Genomic DNA, 19,263 nt, shown 5'->3' on the forward strand with positions numbered 1-19,263 from the left:
CAGCTACTTGGGAGGCTGAGGCAAGAGAATCACTTAAGCCCAAGAGTTTGAGGTTGCTGTGAGCTGTGATGCCATGGCACTCTACCCAGGGCAACAGCTTGAGACTCTGTCTCAAAAAATATATATATGACATTCATAGTTTACCAAAACAAAATATCCAGTTTGCATTTTTTAATCTGACGTTGCTGTAACAGTAGGACTTAACTGCTTCTTGCTCCCCAGGTTTCAGGTGCTACCTCACTGCAGGCCCCCAGTGCCCTTGCGTCCTTGTGGCTGCTTTCAGGGGCTTGATTCTCAGCAAATGAAAAAAAAAATTATTTTTGGTCTCACTCTGTTATCCAGGCTGGAGTGCAGTCATGATCATAGCTTACTGCGGCCCCTAACTCCTAGGCTCATGCGATCTTCCTGCTTTTAGCCTCCACAGTAACTGGGACTACAGGTACACACCCGCCACCACACCTACCTAATGTTTTCCATTTTTTATTTTTTTGAGACACAGTCTCAGTTGGTCACCCTTGGTAGAGTGTTATGCTCACAGCAACCTCAAACTCTTGGGTTCAAGTGATCCTCTTGCCTCAGCCTCCCAAGTAGTTGGGACTATAGGCCCCAGCCACAATGCCCAGCTATTTTTAGAGACGGTGTCTCGCTCTTGCTCAGGCTGGTTTCAAACCTGTGAGCTCAGGCAGTCCACCCACCTCGGCCTCCCAGAGGGCTGGGATTACAGGCTTGAGCCACTGCGCCTGGCCCGTTTTCCATTTTTTTATAGACATGGAGTCTTGCTAGGTAGCCTAGACTGGTCTCAAATTCCTAGGCTCCAGTGATCCTCCTGCCTTGGCCTCCCAGAGCTTCCCAGAGCCCTGAGGATTATAGGTGTGAGCCACCATGCCCATATCAAAGGTTTAGCCACTTTCAGTTTTGCTTTTGCTGAAGGGATATTCTTGTGAACTTGAAGGGTATATGCTTTTGCTAATCCAAGCATCTTTACTGTAGCTTTTCCCCTATGTGGATGGCTTTTGTACTTTCTGTATTCTGTTAGCAATATGCAATTAATGAGGGTGCTGCATATCCTCACTATATTTTTCTTGATCTGCAGGTAAAGGCTGGAACACTTTATCTGGTATTTTATTTTCCTTAGGATTTTTGGCTTGGTAAATTTGTAATGAATCCACCCTTATATGCATGGGGGACCCTTGTATCCTTGGCAGGGATCTGCGCTGCCCATGGTTGTCTGGATGTCCCATGTCTTCAGGGATAAAATTCATTACGTAGCATTTGGGGCAAGGCTTGTGCTCTGTGTTTGTGACATGGGCTGTGGCACTACGGCCATCCTTCCTTGCTGAGGCTTCCCTCCTATCTCCTGCAGCCCCCTGTGACATCCTTTGCTGTTGTGGGCAGTGGGTGCTGTGAGTTTTTCAAATCACACCCAGAAGCACTCGCCTTTTCCTCATAATCTTAGCCTCAGTAACATTGCAGAGTTTCTGCTTAAAAATAAAGTAAAACCTAGTCTTACTAGCTGCATTTCAGGTGTTCAGTAGCCACGTGTGACTGGTGGCTCCCATGTGGGACAGCTTGGAATAGTTTCTAACTGTTGCCTTCCGCCCCTTTTATGCTCAGCATCTGTGTTGGTGTCCTGGGGCTGCCATAATGATTGACCACAGACTGGGTGGCTTAAAACAACAGAAATTTATTGTTTCATGTTTCTGGAGATCAGGAGTCCAAATTCAAGGTGTGAGTAGAGTTGGTTCCTTCTGAAGGGTATTAGGCAGTCCATCCCAACCTCCATCCCAGCCTCCCTCCCAAACTCCCTCCTAACCACTGGTGGCTGTTAGCAATGCTTGGTGGTCCTGGGCTATCAATGCATCACTCTGCTCTCTGTTTTTGTATCTTCACCTGGCCTTCTAAGGAACTGGTCATTGGGTTTAGAGCCCACTCTACTACAGTGTGGCCACATCTTTACTCCATCAGCAAAGACCCTGGGGTTAGGACTCCTGTGTAGTTTGTTGGGGAACACAGTTCAGCCCACACCAGCCTGCCCTATCCCCTGGCTTTCACTTTGTACCTCCTCCTTTTCCTTCCCTGATGCCAGGTGCTCCTGGCAGTCCTGAAGTCCCTTGAGTTCTCCTTCAGCCCTCTTTGCTCCCTGCTGTTTCTGAGAGGCCCACTGTACCCCGTGCCCTGCCACAGCCCAGGTGTTTCCCAAGTCCCATGACTGTTTCCAGCTGGCAGGTGAACTTCTTTGTAGATCTCAGCAGTGACAAGTCCCTGCCTCCATCACTGTCCCCTCAAAACCTGCTCTGTCCTTCTGCTTTCTGTCACAGTAGACATTCTATGAAGGAAGGCTCTGGAATGTGTCCCCCACTCCCCTTCCCAAATCTTGCCCTTCCCCTGGGTTCTTCCTTTTGCCTTTTTGCAGCCATAGCATCCTGGGATCCCCTCCCTGCCTGTGGCTTGGCTCCCATCCATATTCCTGAAAACAGGTGCCATTTGACACACACCTGCAATCCTTTGTCATCTGTAGGCTGCATGTTGAATTCTTAGCTCACCCTCACTCACTCTTAGCCTCTTCCTGGCTTCAGCTGTCCAGTACCATCCACCCTTCCTTTTGTGGCTGGAGCAGTTCTCGCCTGGCTGAGGTGCCTTCCCTAGCCCACCCCAGCCTCCTGGGTTCCCACTCTCCTCTGTGGTTTGTTTGTCATCTGTCTTCCCCATCACACTGAACTCCCTGAGGGCAGAGACTTCATGTGAGTTCCTCTCTGCACACACCACCCCCCCCCAGCATGTCCTTGTCTGAGGAAGAGTAGGTGCCTAGGGGGTCAGTAAGATACACCAAGCAGGCAGCATAATGAATATAAGGCAGGCTGTGGGTACAGAAGGCTGATGGCCCAGGTTTATAGACAGTGACAGGCTGGGCCCCTCCCACCTCAAATCAGGATCTCCAAGGAAAAAAAACAGTAATCACAGTGGTCCAGGAGTTTGTGATGTAGTCAAGGAAGGGATCAGCTGGGGTGGGCTCTAGGCTAAGAAGCCCTCACTCGCAGCACATCCAGGATCCATGGTGTGGCCCAGTGGTCCATGTGTGGGATCTTACCCCTGTCCTGTCTTCGTAGGTTGGAGCAGCCTTACTTCAGTGCCAACGCCCAGTTCTTTCAGGCACTGAGCCAGTGCCCCTCCCTGCAGCGCCTGTGCCTGGTTTCCCGCAGCGGCACCCTCCAGCCTGATGCAGTTGTGGCCTTCATGGCCTGCTGCCTACAAGTCGTCGTATGCCACATGTTCACCGGGGAGTCCTTGGCCACGTGCAAGAGCTTGCAGCAGTCACTCCTCCGCAGGTGAGTGGCATGGGCCAGATGTGGCCTTGGTGAGGGGGGCCCTGGGAGGCCTCAGTGTACCATGGTCTTGGGACCTGGTCTCTGGCCTTTGCTGAGTGCCCATAAAGGACTTCATGGAATTAGAGGACACTAGGTAGTGATGGAGTGAGAACAGAGGGTTTGATTGTCTGCAGCTCAGCTTCACATTCCCTAGGTATTCCCTCGGCCACATGGTGAATTTTCTAGATAGTCCAATTCCCTCTTTCCCTGAAGTACAAAAGTATTCATCATTCACATTTTGACATCACTGTTTCTCTGAAGTATAAAATACACACTCCTGAGTTTTTTCTTTCTCTTTTAATTTTTTTCATTAAAAAAAAATAAAAAAAAAAAGAGTCTCACTTTGCCATCCTTAGTAGAGCGCTGTGGTGTCATAGATCATAGAACCTCCAACTCTTGGGCTCTCTTGCCTCAGCCTCCTGAGTAGCTGGGACTCAGGTGCCCGCCATGATGCCCAGCTATTTTTTTTTTTTTTTCTTTAGGGATGGGGTCCTACTCTGGCTTAGGCTAGTCTCAAACTCGTGAGGCAATCCACCCGCCTCAGCCTCCCAGAGTGCTAGGATTACAGGCATGAGCCACTATACCTGGCATCCTCTAACTTTTTATTTTAAAGTAATTTTAGGTTGAATGTTGTGGCTCACATCTGTAATCCCAGCACTCTGGGAGGCAGAGGCAGGAGGAGCACTTGAGGGCAGGAGTTTGAGATTAGCCTGGGTAACATAGATCCCACTTATAATACTAAGAATATTAATAATAACTTTAGAAATGTTGCAAAAAAGAGTTCCCACATACCCTTAACCCATCTTTCCCTAATGTAACATCATGCAATCCACAGGACAGTTATTAAAATGAGGACATCAGCAGGGCTGTACCCATGATCCAATCCTCTGACCTTAGAATTTCACCTGTTTTCCCATTGAAATCCCTGTTCTCCATCAAGATCTGACTCAGGGTCTGTTTTTCAGAGCCCTTTGTGCTGAGTGGTCAGTCTCTTCATCCTTCCTTTTTTTTTTGAGACAGTCTTACTTTGTCATCCTTGGTAGAGTGCTATGGCATCACAGCTCACAGCAATCTCCAACTCTTAGTCTTAGGGGATTCTCTTGCCTCAGCCTCCCGAGTAGCTAGGACTACAGGCACCCACCACAATGCTGGCTATTTTTTGTTGCAGTTCTCACTGCTGTTTTAACTGGCTGGGGCCGGGTTCGAACCTGCCACCCTCGGTATATGGGGCCGGCACCCTACTCACGGAGCCACGGGCACTGCCTTCTTTTTTTTTTTTTTTTTTTGAGACAGAGCCTCAAGCCGTCCCCCTGGGTAGAGTGCTGTGGCATCACAGCTCACAGCAACCTCCAACTCCTGGGCTCAAGCGAGTCTCCTGCCTCCGCCTCCCAAGTAGCTGGGACCACAGGCGCCTGCCACAACGCCCGGCTATTTTTTGGTTGCAGCCGTCATTGTTGTTTGGTGGGTCCGGGCTGGGGATTCGAACCCGCCACCTTAGGTGTACGTGGCTGGCGCCTTAGCCGGTTGAGCCATAGGCGCTGAGCCGGCACTGCCTTCTTCATCCTCCCTTGATCTGTGGTGGCTCCTAAGTCTTATCTTTCAGCCTTGGTGCTTTTGAAGAGCACTGGTAAGTTGTTCAGTAGAATGCCCCCCAGTTACGATTAGATTGATGTTTTACTTTTGACAAGAACATCACAGAAGACATGCTTTGTCCTTCCCAAGGTCTGTTGTAATATTATTGGTGATACTAATTTTGATCACTGGTTTCACTGGTTCAGATGGTGTCTGCCAAGTTTCTCCACTGTGAAGGTACTAAGTTCCTTTTCTAATTACTTAACTTGTGGGTTCGGTGCTTGTGGCTCAAACGGCTAAGGTGCCAGCCACATACACCTGAGCTGGTGGGTTTGAATCCAGCCTGGGCCCACCAAACAATGATGGCTGCAACCAAGAAATAGCCAGGCGTTGCAGCAGGTGCCTGTAGTCCCAGATACTTGGGAGGCGGAGGCAGGAGACTCGCTTGGCCCAGGAGTTGGAGGTTGCTGTGAGCTGTGATGCCATAGCACTCTACCCAGGGTGACAGCTTGAGGCTCTGTCTCAAAATAAAAATTAAAAAAAAAAAAAAAACTGTGGGGAGGTAATTAAAGAGTAAGCAAATAAAAAATTTCTTACTCTGTCTCCTGGGCTATAATAGTGGAGTGATCACAGTTCATGTCAAACTCAAATGCCTGGCCTCAAGCAGCTCTCCTGCTTCAGCCTCTCAGAGTGCTGGGATTACATGTGTGAGCCACTATGTCCAACCACAAATACTGTTTTTGATTCTACTGTGCCCACTCACTTCAGTATCCATTGGTGGATCTTGCCTTAGTCTGCTTTACTAACAAGAATACACGGACTGGGCAGCTTAAGCAGTAGACATTTATTTCTCTGTGAGGCTGAGAAGTCTGAGAACTTGGTGTATGGTGAGGGCCCACTTTCTGATTTGCAGATGTCTGCCTTTTTGCTGTGTCCTCACATGGCAGGGAGAGAGGTCTTGTTGTTTTCTTGCCTCCTTCTCTTCTTGTAAGGGCCCTAATGTCATCCTGAGGGCCCCATCTTCACGCCCTCATCTTACTCTTATTGCCTCCCAAAGGCCCTGTCTCCTAATGCTATCCCATTGGGGGTCAGTGCTTCAACATATGAATTTTGGGGGATCACAGACATGCCGTCCATAGCAAACAGTTATTGCTGTGATGTTTGCCTAGCAGTGATTTTCTGTGTCCTTCATTTCTTTTACATCTGTTAGTTGGTACACTATTGTGAGAAAGGCCTGTCTCTTCTCTTTGTGTATATATTCATTCAGTTATTTATAGTTGTCAGATATGAGTACAGACCCATGGATATTCTGTTATTCAGTTGGTTGTGGTCCATTGCTCTCACTTTTTATGTTATTTAGATAGTCCCAGATTTGGCCATTGGATGTCCATTCACATTGATTCTTTAATATGCTCCTTTCTTTCTTTTTTTCTCTTGAGCACTTGTTTACTGTCTGGCGCTTTGAGACATTCCAGGCTCATCTTGTATTTTCTCTGCCCCAGCCCTGAATTCAGCCATTACTCCAAGGAGTTCTGGTTCTCATTTTTGGAGAGTGGAGAGTGGTGCGTAGAAACCGAGGTCTGGGCATTAGGTGTGCTTAGAACTGCTGGAATGTCACTGTTTGAAGGTCTTCTGGGTCAGTGATTTTTCAAACAGTGTTCTGAGAAGAATTTTAAAGATCATTAATTAAATTATTCTCTTAAGTTCAAAGCACAATAAGTATACTCTTTCTTTTTTTTTTTTCTGAGACAGAGCCTCAAGCTATCACCCTAGGTAGAGTGCCATGGTGTCACAGCTCACAGCAACCTCCAACTCCTGGGCTTAAGTGATTCTCTTGGCTCAGCCTCCTGAGTAGCTGGGACTACAGGTGCCTGCAACAATGCCTGGCTATTTTTTGGTTGTAGTTGTCATTGTTTGGCAGGCCTGGGCCAGATTGGAACCCGCCAACTCTGGTGTATGTGGCTGGCGCCTTAAGCTGCTTGAGCTACAGGTGCCACCAGTATATTCTTTTTTTCTTTTTTTGAGACAGAGTCTCACTTTGTCACCCCTGATAGAGTGCTGTGGCACCATAGCTCACAGCAACCTCAAACTTTTGGGCTCAAGTGATTCTCTTGCCTCTGCCTTCCAAGTAGCTGGGATCATAGGTGCCAGCCACAACACCCAGCTATTTTTAGAGAAGAGGTCTCGCTTAGAGAAGAGGTCTCGCTCTGGCTCAGGCTGGTCTCGAAACTGTGAGCTCAGACAGTCCACCTACCTTGGCCTCCCAAGTGCTTGTTATAGGTGTGAACCATCCTGCTTGGCCTATTCTTTTTTTCTTTTTAATCAACATAATTTAAGTGTGCCATGGAAGTAACTGTAGGTTCAGGTGTGCTGTGAGATAAAAAAGGTTGAAAAACACTGCTCTAGGTGGACAGAGATAGGAATTTATCTGTGTATGTTAACACACATCTATATTTATTTCGGTATTCATTTGTGTGGGGTTTTTTTTGAGATGGAGTTTCACTATGTTGCCCTTGGTACAGTGCTGTGGCATTCACATCTCACAGCAACCTCAAACTCTTGGGCTTAAGTGATTCTCTTGCCTCAGCCTCCCAAGTAGCTGGGACTACAGGCGCCTGCCACAACACCCAGCTATTTTTTTGTTATTGTTGTCATTGTTGTTTAGCAGGCCCTGGCTGGGTTTGAACCCACCAGCCCCAGTCATGTGGCTGGCACCCTAACCACTGAACTATGGGTGCTGAGCCATTTGTATTATATTAAAAACAAGAAGTTCGTACTTATTTCTCTGATTTCAACCCAATATTGCAGGGCTCATTGTAGCCTTCCCTCTTCTTTCTTGCAACTTCTCCAGCAGTGAAACACCTGGCTCTCATTATCCCCATGTGTTTACTGATTTGTTTACTGATTTGTTCAATCCTAGTAAAACAAAAAACTGTTTCAGAATTGTTCACCCACATCCCTGTGACAAATAAATGTACTAATTCAAGTGTACTATTATGTATAGTTTTTTTGGGGTTTTTTTTGAGACAGAGCCTCAAGCTCTTGCCCTTTGTAGAGCGCTATGGCATCACAGCTCACAGCAACCTCCAACTCCTGGGCTCGAGCGATTCTCCTGCCTCCGCCTCCCAAGTAGCTGGGACTACAGGCGCCTGCCACAATGCCCAGCTAGTTTTTGGTTGCAGCCGTCATTCTTGTTTGGCAGGCCCAGGTTGGATTTGAACCTGCCAGCTCTGGTGTATGTGGCTGGCGCCTTAGCTGCTTGACCTACAGGTGCTGAGCCTATTGTGTACAGTTTTTGTTAGCTTCACGGAATCTATTCTAAATACAGTTTTCCAAAGTTACTTAGAATCTTTCTTTCATTTCCCTCTGCCTTCAGTGTAGGTATATTATTTATAATACATTTTATTTGTAATAGGTTCATTTGTTACTGTTTAATATTCCATTTTGCATTGACCCCATGTTTTAATTGATTTTGCCTATTTGTCTTTTGGTCTGTGAAGTCTTCTTGTGTAATTCTGTGAGTCAGCACTGCATAAAAGGGGATGGGTAGAGAAGTATCACTCTTCCTCCTATCATCCCACTCCCTACCTTCTTACCTGCCCCAGGGGTAGCCAGACTCCTTCGGTCTCCTTTATCCATTGTGTTTCTTTCTCACAGATGAGAAACATGGATGTTTTTTCTCCTATGTCCTTCTTTCCTACATGCACCTTGTTTTTTCACTTAATAATAGCTTAATGTAGCTGGGCGTTGTGGTGAGCACCTGTAGTCCCAGCTACTCGGGAGGCTGAGGCAAGAGAATCTCCTAAGCCCAGGAGTTGGAGGTTGCTGTGAGCTATGTGATGCTGCCACAGCACTCTAGGGAGGGCGATAAAGTGAGACTCTGTCTTAAAAAAAAAACAAAAACAAATATATATATATATATATATCACGGAAATTACCAGTTCATACAGCTCTTGCTTGCAACTTTTATAGCTCTGAGTCCTTTTTTTAAAAATTGTGGTAACTACATAGAGCATAAAATGTACTATCTTAACGGTTTTTAAGTGCACATTTCAGTGGTGTTATGCATATTTACGTTGTTGTGCAACCATTCACCACCATCCTTGTCCAGAAGTTTTTTATCTTTCCAAACTGAAACTCTGTTGCCGTTAAACAATTCCATGCTCCTGCCTGTGGCCCCCACTCCCTGGTACCCCCCATTCTACTTTCTGTCTCTATGAATTTGACTGCTATCAAGTGCAATTATATAGTCTTTGTCCCTTCGTGTGGGGGTGGGGTGGGATGGGGGGGCTTACTCTGCATTTAAAAATATTCACACAGGAATGAAATGCATTCCTTTTGAAATTTATTTTAAGGAGCCTAGAAAATAGAAATGAAGGAACCTAATATATTAGTTGAAATAAAGTTCCTTTGACACCCTAAACCCACCAGTATGAATGTGCTTTTTCCTTTTTTTTTTTTTTTGGTTGTAGTTGTCATTGTTGTTTGACAGTCCCAGGCTGGGTTTGAACCCACCAGCTCCATGTATGTGGCTGGCACCCCAGCTACTGAGCTACAGGCGCCAAGCCTGCTTTTTACCTTTTTAGTATTTATTTATTTTATTATTTATTTATTTTTTGAGACAGAGTCTCACTCTGTTGCCCCAGGGTAGAGTGCCATGGCATCCTAGCTCACAGTAACTTTAAACTCCTGGGGTTCAAGCCATCCTCTTGCCTTAGCCTCCTGAGAAGCTAGGATGATAGGTGTCTGGCCAATTTTTCTTTTTTTTTTTTTAGGGGTGACAGGGTCTCACCCTTGATTAGGCTGGTCTTGAACTTCTGATCTCAAGTGATCTATCTTAGCCTCCCAGAGTGCTGAGCCACTGCGTCCAGTCTTATTTTATTTATTTATATTTTTTTGAGTCAGAGCCTCAAGCTGTCTCCCTGAGTAGAGTGCTGTGACATCACAGCTCACAGCAACCTCCAACTATTGGGCTCAAGCAATTCTCCTGCCTCAGCCTCCCAAGTAGCTGGGACTACAGGCACCCACCACAATGCCTGGCTATTTCTTGGTTGCAGCCGTCATTGTTGTTTGGTGGGCCCAAGCTGGATTCAAACCCGCCAGCTCAGGTGTATGTGGCTGGCACCTTAGCCACTTGAGCCACAGGTGCCGAGCCCACCCTTATTTTAAATGCTGAATCCATCAACTAATGCATCACTTTCTATTCTGTTGATGGACATTCTAGGGGTTTCCAGCTTCTCCTCTGTCTGTGAATATCCTCATGTGGGTTTCCCCAGGCACAGGTATACATGTTCTCAGAAGTTGTGTATGGGAGTGTTTGTGAGAAACTGCCAGATTGGTTTACAAAGCAGTTCTCCCAAGCTCTCCTCCTTTGGCTGGCTGTGAGTGTTCTTTGCTCACATCCTTGCCCTGCTCTGTGATGTAGTTCGACTGGTAGATCTTCCTGGTCTTACAGGGGAGAATGTCTGCATATTGTCTGAGGTCAAGTCGTTTTTGTTCTCTGTTCATCAGGTGTGTTTGTTGGCAGCTCATATCTCGTTGTTTGTTATTGTCGCCTTATATCCCTTAGGGACTTTTCTGGTGGGTTTTTTTAGAGAGAGAGAAGGGGAAAGTATGGGCCAGTGTACCACATGACCAGCTCTTCCACTTACTTATTTTTTTTATTCATTTATTGATTTATTTTGAGTTTTGCTTGTTTGCCCAGGCTGGGGTAGTGATCACAGTGGTGTGAGCAAGCTTACTGGAGCCTCCAACTCCTGGGTTCAGGCAGTCTTCCCACCTGTACCTTAAGCAGCCAGGATAGGTATGCCTTACCATACTCAGCTAATTAAAAAACATTTTTTTCGGGTGGCTTATTGTGGCTCAAGGGCAGGGCGTTGGCCCCATATGCCAGAGGTGGTGGGTTCAAGCCCAGCCCTGGCTAAAAACTGCAAAAAAAACCCCCTCAAACCCCATTTTTTTTTCTGAGAGGCCAAGGCTGGTGGATTGCATGAACTTACAGGTTCAAGACCAGTTTGAGCCAGAGCAAGACCTCATCTCTAAAAATAGCCAGGCAGTGTGGCCAGCACCTGTAGTCCCAGCTACTTAGGAGTTAAGAGAATCGCTTGAGCCCAAGAATTTGAGGTTGATGTGAGCTGTGATGCCACAGAACCCTACTAAGGCTGACAAAATGAGACTCTGTCTCAAAAAATAAAACAAAACTTTTTTTTTTTTTTTGCAGAGATGGGGATCTCACTGTGTTGTCCAGGCTGGTCTTGAACTGCTAGCCTGAAGTGATCCTCTCATTGGCCTTCTAAAGTGCTGGGATTATAGAGATGAGCCATCAAGCCTGCCTAAAGATCAAATTTCTTTCTTTTTTTTTTTGAGACAGAGCCTCAAGCTGTACCCCTGGGTAGAGTGCTATGGCATCACAGCTCACAGCAACCTCCAACTCCTGGGCTCAAGCAAGTCTCCTGCCTCCGCCTCCCAAGTAGCTGGGACCACAGGCGCCTGCCACAGTGCCCAGCTAGTTTTTGGTGCTGTTGTTTGGCGGGCCCGGGCTGGATTCGAACCTGCCACCTGAGGTGTATATGGCTGGCGCCTTAGCCACTTGAGCCACAGGCGCCGAGCCTAAAGATCAAATTTGAAGGGCAGCCCCTGTGGCTCAAAAGAGTAGGGTGCCAGCCCCATATGCTGGAGGTGGTGGGTTCAAACCCAGCCCTGGCCAAAAACTGCAAAAAAAAAAAAAAAATCAAATTTCAACATGCTGATTTATAGGGGACAAATATTTGAACTCTTATCAGTCTCAAAATAACTGCCTGCATTGACTTAATATTGGGTCATTCATTGCTGTCTCAGGTTGACTTGAAATGACTTATCTGGTCAAAGCCTTTGCCCAAGATAGACTAGAGAAAAAATTTTATTTTTATTTTAGTTTTTTTGAGACAGAGTCACTCTGTTGCCCTGTGTAAAGTGCTGTCATGTCATCGTTCACAGCAACCTCAAACTCTAGGGCTCAAGCAGTCCTCCTGCCTCAGCCTCCCAAGTAGCTAGAACTACAGGTGCCTGCCACCACACCCAGCTAGTTTTTTCTATATTTCGGCTGGTTTTGTCTATTATTGTTGTTGTTGCTGAGTAGGCCCAGGCAAGGTTCAATCTTGCTGCCTCAGTGTGCAGGGCTGGTGCCCTAACCACTGAGCTATGCACCCAGCTTTTTTTTAGTAGAGACAGGGTCTTGCTCTTACTCAGGCTAGCCCAGGCTAGTCTCTAACTCCTGGGCTCAAGCAGTCCACCCACCTTGGCCACCCAGAGTGCTAAGATTACAGGCATGATCTGGCTGTAGAAAAAATTTTGTTGTGCCTGGCTGAGAAAAAATTTTTATCAGTGTTCTTTTCCTTTCTCATTACGCTGAAGTAGAACAATTTTTTTTTTTTAAATGAGACAGGAAGCTATTTTCTTTTTTATTCCAAATGTCTGAGGCAGGACAACAAGGCTGCCAGCTCATGGCAGTCCTCACAATGATCTTAAAGGGCTAATCTTTGTCTCCATCCTTGGCTGAGGAGAAACTGTACTCCCCACAGCCCTGAGAGAGAGAGGCCCTAGTTTTTAAAGACTTTTATACACATAACCTAAAATTTTATTGTTCAGTGACATTAAGCTCATCTACAATGTTGTGCACCTATCAGAACTTCATCTTTCCAAACGAAAACTCTGCCCCATTAGGCAAGAATTTACCATTCCTCTTTCCCCCCAGCTCCTGACAAACACCATTCTTTTTTCTCTTGTTTGAATTGGTGCAAAGATCTTTTAACTGTAAGTTTTTCGCATCTCTGTGCTTTGTTTAGATCGAGAAGCAGTGGTTATTTGCACGGTTGTGGGTGAAGGTGGTAGATTGAACAGGGATCCTTCCTTCTCCTGGGCCCTCTGTTGTCAGATCTTTTGCCTGTTGCTCCCTTAACCAGCACCACCTCTTCCCTTCATGAATGTGGTGTCTGGGGATCTGGTGCTCTGCTGTTGAGTAGGGACTTAGCTGAGCACCCAAAATTTGTATGTAAGTCAGGAGGAATGACTCCTCATGGGACCTTTGCATGTTACCTGGGGGAGCAAAGCATTTCAGGACCTCTCAGGAGGACATGCTACAGATCATGGAAATAAGTAGGTCCGAGAAGTATGAACACAGTCAAGGGGGCTGCAACTCCCTCCCCAAGTTTTCTGTGCCCCTGCAGATAGGGAGCAATGACAGGAAGGAGGCCCCCTCTGTTCACAGAATTATAAGAAGAGTCGCCAGCCACTGGGCTCTGACAGTCCTGCTGGCCAGTCCTTAGGGTAGGCTGCTGGATTTCTCAGGAATGATCCTAGTTGAGGTTTTTGGCTTCCTTCCTATTGCCTTCCTATTGTTTGTAAAAACAGTAAGTATTTATAATCTTTTTTAAAAATTTAGACTATGTGTCCACTTGCTTTTCAGAGAAAATTCCCCAAGGTTCTACCAACTAGAGGTTATTGTGGCCAGCAGACCCAAGGTTGTGTTCTCATACTGTTTTGTGATCTGTGTGTTTATTTAACACAATACTGGTTGTCTTTTTTATCAGTAAATGAAGCCATAGTGATTATTTCACATACCTGTTTGGTAGCTGTTACATGGGTGTCATGGTTGGTTCTGGTTTGTGGCTGTCCTTGATAACCCTGTTGCTGTGTCACTGACTGTCCTTTTCTTTAGATCCTGAATTTTCCATCTGTGATACCTTGGGCAGGCCTGTGTATTGGCCTTCACTGCTGCACACCTTGGAAACCTCAGCCCATGGATGTGTCCAGTTTTAGGAGAGTTGGATGGATTACAGGCTCCCTGGTCCTCAGCTGAGTGGGCTTGGGGCAGACAGTTGCTGTTGGAGGAAGTAGGGTGGGTAGGTGATCCAGCCCTTCTGCCTGCTCTCTGCCTACTGGTGTAGGAAAAGGCAAAGGCTGGTTGTCTCAGGTGGGGCAGGTGCAGACAGCTTTGCACTGGGCTGTTGGAAATAGCTTTGGTACCTTCTCCCCTCATCCCTGCAGCTAGCCTGCATTCACTGGGGCTCCAACTATGTAGGCTGTGGCTGTGGGACTGGAGCTGACATCTATTTGGGGGGTATATCCTGCCCAAGGGCTTTTTGGACTGGGGCACTCACTCCCTCCTACTTGCCTAAGAGTTGGGGCTTTCAGACACAGCTCATGTGGGACATTCTTAGTCCTGAAGGGGTGACTTTTCCTGCAGAGGTAGGGGCCTGCTTGTATGTTCACAGTGGAGCCTTCTCCAAAGTGGAGAATGTCCAGGGTCACCAAGCAGCTTCCATCTGTGCTCATTACAGAACAGCTGACAGGGCCATGAGGTTCTGCCTGACCCTCACAGCTTTCCTGAGCTAACAAACCTTTTCCTTCTTAGAATCCTTGACACAGTGCTCTGGGCCATTGGATGAGACCTCCCCCTGGACTCCAGGCCCCATAGTCACAGGGTCCCATCTGAGAGTCAGCTCCTGCTGGCTGGGAGCTCCCTCCTCTGGCAGTACCTGCACCTTTTTTTGGGAACATAGCACCTCCCGCTAAATATTCTTAAGTTCTTTGCGTGCATCTTCCTTTAGATTTTAGTTTTGGGGGGCCAGTGCTAAGGAGCGCATCTTTTTTTTGAGACAAGAGACTCAAACTGTCCCCCTGGGTAGAGTGCCATGGCCTCACAGCTCACAGCAACCTCCAACTCCTGGGCTCAAGCGAGTCTCCTGCCTCAGCCTCCCAAGTAGCTGGGACCACAGGCGCCCGCCACAACGCCTGACTATTTTTTGGTTGCAGCTGTCATTGTTATTTGGCAGGCCCGGGCTGGATTTGAACCCACCACCTTAGGTGTATGTGGCTGGCGCTTTAGCCACTTGAGCCACAGGCGCCAAGCCAGGAGCGCATCTTTCCTCATATATTTTTGTGCCCTCTAAGCACAAGCCTAGCCCAGTACTGAGCTTGCAGGCAGCCCCATGGGTTATGGGTCCATAATAGGGAGGGCTATTGATCCCTGATGCTTGGGGCACAGTGTTTGAGGCCAGGCCCAAGTCTTCTTGGCAGTCCTTCACTCCCCTCTTCCATACTCCTGTGTCCCCATACCTGGTACTGTGCCTGGGCCCATGGCTTTCCCAAAGCATTGGCTGCTGACTGAGTGAGAGGGATGAGGGGGTTGAGGGTGCCTTCCAACTCAAAGTGTCTCTGTGGTCCTTTCATGTGGCACTCCCTCCGTGTTGTTCAAACCTCACAAAAGCCCAGTGAGGTAAGTGCCCCTAGACCTTGTTTGGAAACTGAGGCTCCCAGAGGTACAGTGTGGTGCTAAAAGCTGGCACTAGGACCAGAGTTATGGTTTTCCTGCTTGTGTGTCCATGCCAGGCAGAGTACAGGTTTTACAGGCATGGCCCTGTGGGACCACTGGGTTCTGTGCTGGCATAACTGTGTGTCACCCACACCCCTCAAATTCTGCAGATGACAGAGGCTCATGGGGTTGCTGGGTTCAGACCAGGTCTACTGAAAGTCTTTCTTTTCCAGTTTGTGCTGGCAGTCAATCAAGGCTGAGATACAGCTCCAAATACGGCTTAAAGAGGCCCTTCCACAGATGGCCACGCCCTGTCTTCTGGTGGCCTCCCTGCCTGGGCACATTTCTGCTCTGGCCTTGTCATTTGCTGTGTGATCCCTGCTGCAGGTCCTGGCCCCACAGCACAGTCTTCACTGGGCTTTCCAGGCTGGCTCGCCCAGGCCAGGGCACTATAGGGCCTGGCCATGGTGTCTGGCTGTCGCTCTGCCCTCCTGCAGCACCCAGGCCCTGAGCCCAAGGCTGTGCCCTGGCTGCGTTCTCACAGGTCTCCAGCAGATGGCGCCATAGTTTGTGGCAGCCAGCCTGTCTGGCAGTCCGGGCCCACCTCCCACCAAGGGAGATGGGAAGAGGGAAAAAGCTGAGTTTGTTGTCACCTTTTTGAATGGTTTTCCTTTTCTCACCCTTTTGCCTGCCTTGGGGGCTGAGAGGATTACTGAGTTAGAGGAAGGGCCTGGCTCAGGCTATCATCCCTGGAGGGCTCACCTACAAGCTGCAGGGCTGATGTCCTCTCTGCTATCCTGTTTGCTGTGGGCTCTTTTCACAGTCAGCAACCTCCTGTCTACTGACTGGGACTTGTCTTCACACACGTCTGCAGGGCGATCAACCTGTCCTTTTTGGGTTTGGTGCCATGAAGCTCTGGCCCTGCTGTGACCTGGGTTGGGATCCTGGCCCCAGCTCTTAGAAAGTGGCATTGGAGGCTTCCTCCTTTCCTCATTTTTAAGGCTAGCTTAGGACCCCAGGTGGTCATAGATGGGAAATGACCTGTGTAAAACACTGGGCACAGCATCTTGAACAACACACATTTCTCTTTATCTTTTTTTAAAGACAGAGTCTCACTTTATTGCCCTTGGTAGAGTGCTGTGGCATCACAGCTCACAGCAACCTCCAACTCCTGAGCTTAGGTGATTCTCTTGCCTCAGCCTCCCAAGTAGGTGGGACTATGGACGTCCACCCTAACGCCTGGCTATATTTTGTTACAGTTTGGCCAGGGCCGGCTTTGAACCTACCACCCTCCGTATATGGGGCCGGTGCCCTACTCACTGAGCCACAAGCACTGCCCCTTTATCTTTTTTTTTTCTCTTTGAGACAAGGTCTCTCTCTGGGAAAACCCAGAGGATGTCATCCATGTCTATTCTGCAGATGGCACTAGAAGCTGTTCGCAGATGGAGCAATAAGTTGTTTAAAAGTCTGGCAAAAGGGCTTGACGCCTGTAGCGCAAGCAGCTAGGGCACCAGCCATATACAACGGAGGTGGCAAGTTCGAATCCAGCCCCGGGCCTGCCAAACAACAATAACAACTACGACCAAAAAATGGCCAGGCATTGTGGCGGGCACCTGTGGTCCCAGCTACTTGAGAGGTTGAGGCAAGAGAATCACTTAAGCCCAGGAATTAGAGGTTGCTCTACCCAGGGCAACAGCTTGAGGCTCTGTCTCAAAAAAAAGTCTGGCAAAAGGCTTGGCACCTGTAGCACAGAGGTTACGGCGCCAGACACACACACTGAGGCTGGCAGGTTCAAACCTGGCCTGGGCCAGTTAAAACAGAGACAACTGCAACAAAAATAGCCAAGTGTTGTTGCGGCCGCCTGTAGTCCCAGCTACTTGGGAGGCTGAGGCAAGAGAATTCCTTAAGTCCAGGAGTTTGAGGTTACTGTGAGCTATAATGCCACAACACTCTACTCAGGGCAACAGTGAAACTCTGTCTTTAAAAAATAATAATAAATAAATAATATAAGTCTGGTAAACACTGAGAACTTTAGGATTGAAAGTGGGTTCTTAAAAAGTGGAATTAATTTTATTTTGTAGCCTTTGCTTCTGAAAGAGGGGCTACTGTCCATGTTAAGTTGCATGGCTCCCCACTGTGTGCTGGTCTCTAGGACCAGTCTAGTTTGTTACCAGGATGCTATGGCCAACAGGGTTTTACATCTGCAGGTTCATCTGGGAAGAACTGTAGCCTGGACTCAGAGCCCCATGGCTGCAGAGTCTTGGCTCCATGGAAGATGCTTAGGGTCTGGAAGCTGGTAGACCTTGGACCAGTGTGTCATGGGCCCCACCACAGCAATTGCAGAGTGTGTGGGTCTGGATCATCAGGGCCTAGATTGTGGACCCTGGCTACTAATGAACAAGTGGGAGATGGGGAGATGTTTGCTGATAAAATCTGTGGTCAAGGTTGTCTAGACTACCAGAGGGGGACCTCACATGGGCTGTGACTATGTCTGGTAGGAGAGCTTTTCCTGCCACCAAGGAGTCCGTCTCTGGCCGTCTGGGAGTCAATGGCTGATGGGTTGGCTGGGAATTGTTCCATTGTCATTGGGGCCCTGATCATACATGGATCCATGAGCTGCGAGCTGGGCTTGAACCCAGGGGTTCCTGATTCACAGCCAGACTCCATACTAAAGTGCTCATGCCATAGCAATATGACACCACCTAGAACTTTCTCGGGCCACGGGTGCTCCTTCAGGTTTGACCCACGGGAGCAGCTCTCATCTGTGCCTGGAAATCAACGCTATTCTGTCGTCCACACTGTGGTCAGTGTACCTCCCTTTTCGTGCGGGTCTCTTGGAGGAATGACCTGGGAACAGTCGGGTGTGGATGTTACTAGCTTTATGGCTCCAGAGGCTGGGGACAAATCTATAGTAGGTGACATTAGCTCTGTAGGCATTGAGGGATAGAGAGAATCAGGTGGTGCCAGCCACAAGGGTTAGTGTTGGACGTCACACTCCCATCCTGGTTTCTCTGTAAATTGAGATGATTTAATGTGGATGGTAAGACATCAATCATGTAATACTTAAACCATTTTAACCATTTGTAAGTGCACAATTCAGTGGCATTAGATACATTTACAGCATTGTATACCCATCACTACTGTCCATACCCAAACCCTTCTGATTCCGAAAAGAAATTCCATATTCATGAAACAGCATCCTACTGCCTCTCCCAGCCCCTGGCACCACCATCCTACTTCCTGTCTCTATGAATTTGACTACTCTGTGAGTCTTGTGTGAGTGGAACCATGCAGTATTTGTGCTTTTGTGACTAGCTTATTTCACCGAGCGTAATGTCCTACATCCATGTGGAAGCAGGTGTCAGCATTTCCTTCCTTTCCTGGGCTGAGTAATATTCTATTGTGTGGCTGGACCACATTTTGTTTACCCTTCATCAGCTGACAGACCTTGAGCTGCTTCCACCTGCTCTCTTTTGAATTGCTCTGCTCCCTGGGGATGTGGTTCCCTGAGAATGGAGCCTCAAGCATAGGTGAAGTAGAGGGCAGGTCTGGGTTGGTATCGCCAGGCCAGAGGCCAAGGCAGGACTGTTTAAAGTTTAGTCAGGGCTGTCTCCAGTCAGATTAGGGACCCTCGGGTGGAGCTGGGGCCCTGGAGCTGGCAGGAGGCAGTTGGGCTTCTAGAGATGATCAGTGTGTATTGTGGGGTTCCCACAGATGTCCCTGTGTGCACAGGCTGAGCAGTACATTGCTGCTACCCTTGCTGGTCCTTGGCCTTGGTCCCTGCCAAAAGAGAACTTACAGCTAGAAGCTATGGAGAACTTTCTTGGCTCAGCACTCTCGGAGGCCAAGGCAGGTGGATTGCCTGAGCTCAGGAGTTTGAGACCAGCCTGAGGAAGAGTGAGACCCCCATCTCTAAAAAGTAGCTGAGTGTTGTGGCAGGCACTTTTAGTCCCAGCTACTCTGGAAACTGAGGCAAGAGAATCATTTGAGCCCAAGAGCTGTGATGCCATGGTACTCTACCAAGGGGAACAAAGT

The 19,263-nt window shown here is 48.0% G+C and overlaps 1 protein-coding gene and 1 non-coding gene across 3 annotated transcripts in view; one reads left to right on the forward strand and one right to left on the reverse strand.

Moving 5' to 3' along the window:
- The window catches only part of FBXL18 (F-box and leucine rich repeat protein 18), a 51,460-nt gene that overhangs the window by 25,372 nt on the left and 6,825 nt on the right, over positions 1-19,263 (forward strand). For both annotated transcript variants that reach the window (XM_023516529.1, XM_003795438.3), the window contains exon 4: positions 3,108-3,326. In XM_023516529.1, coding sequence (XP_023372297.1) covers positions 3,108-3,326 — 219 coding nt within the window. The remainder of the gene's footprint in view (positions 1-3,107; positions 3,327-19,263) is intronic.
- LOC111727076 lies at positions 12,384-12,514 on the reverse strand. The gene has a single exon (XR_002774708.1).

This window comes from Otolemur garnettii, unplaced genomic scaffold (genome assembly GCF_000181295.1).
Source record: "Otolemur garnettii isolate 467f Iridium unplaced genomic scaffold, OtoGar3 scaffold00092, whole genome shotgun sequence".
NCBI lineage: Eukaryota > Metazoa > Chordata > Mammalia > Primates > Galagidae > Otolemur > Otolemur garnettii.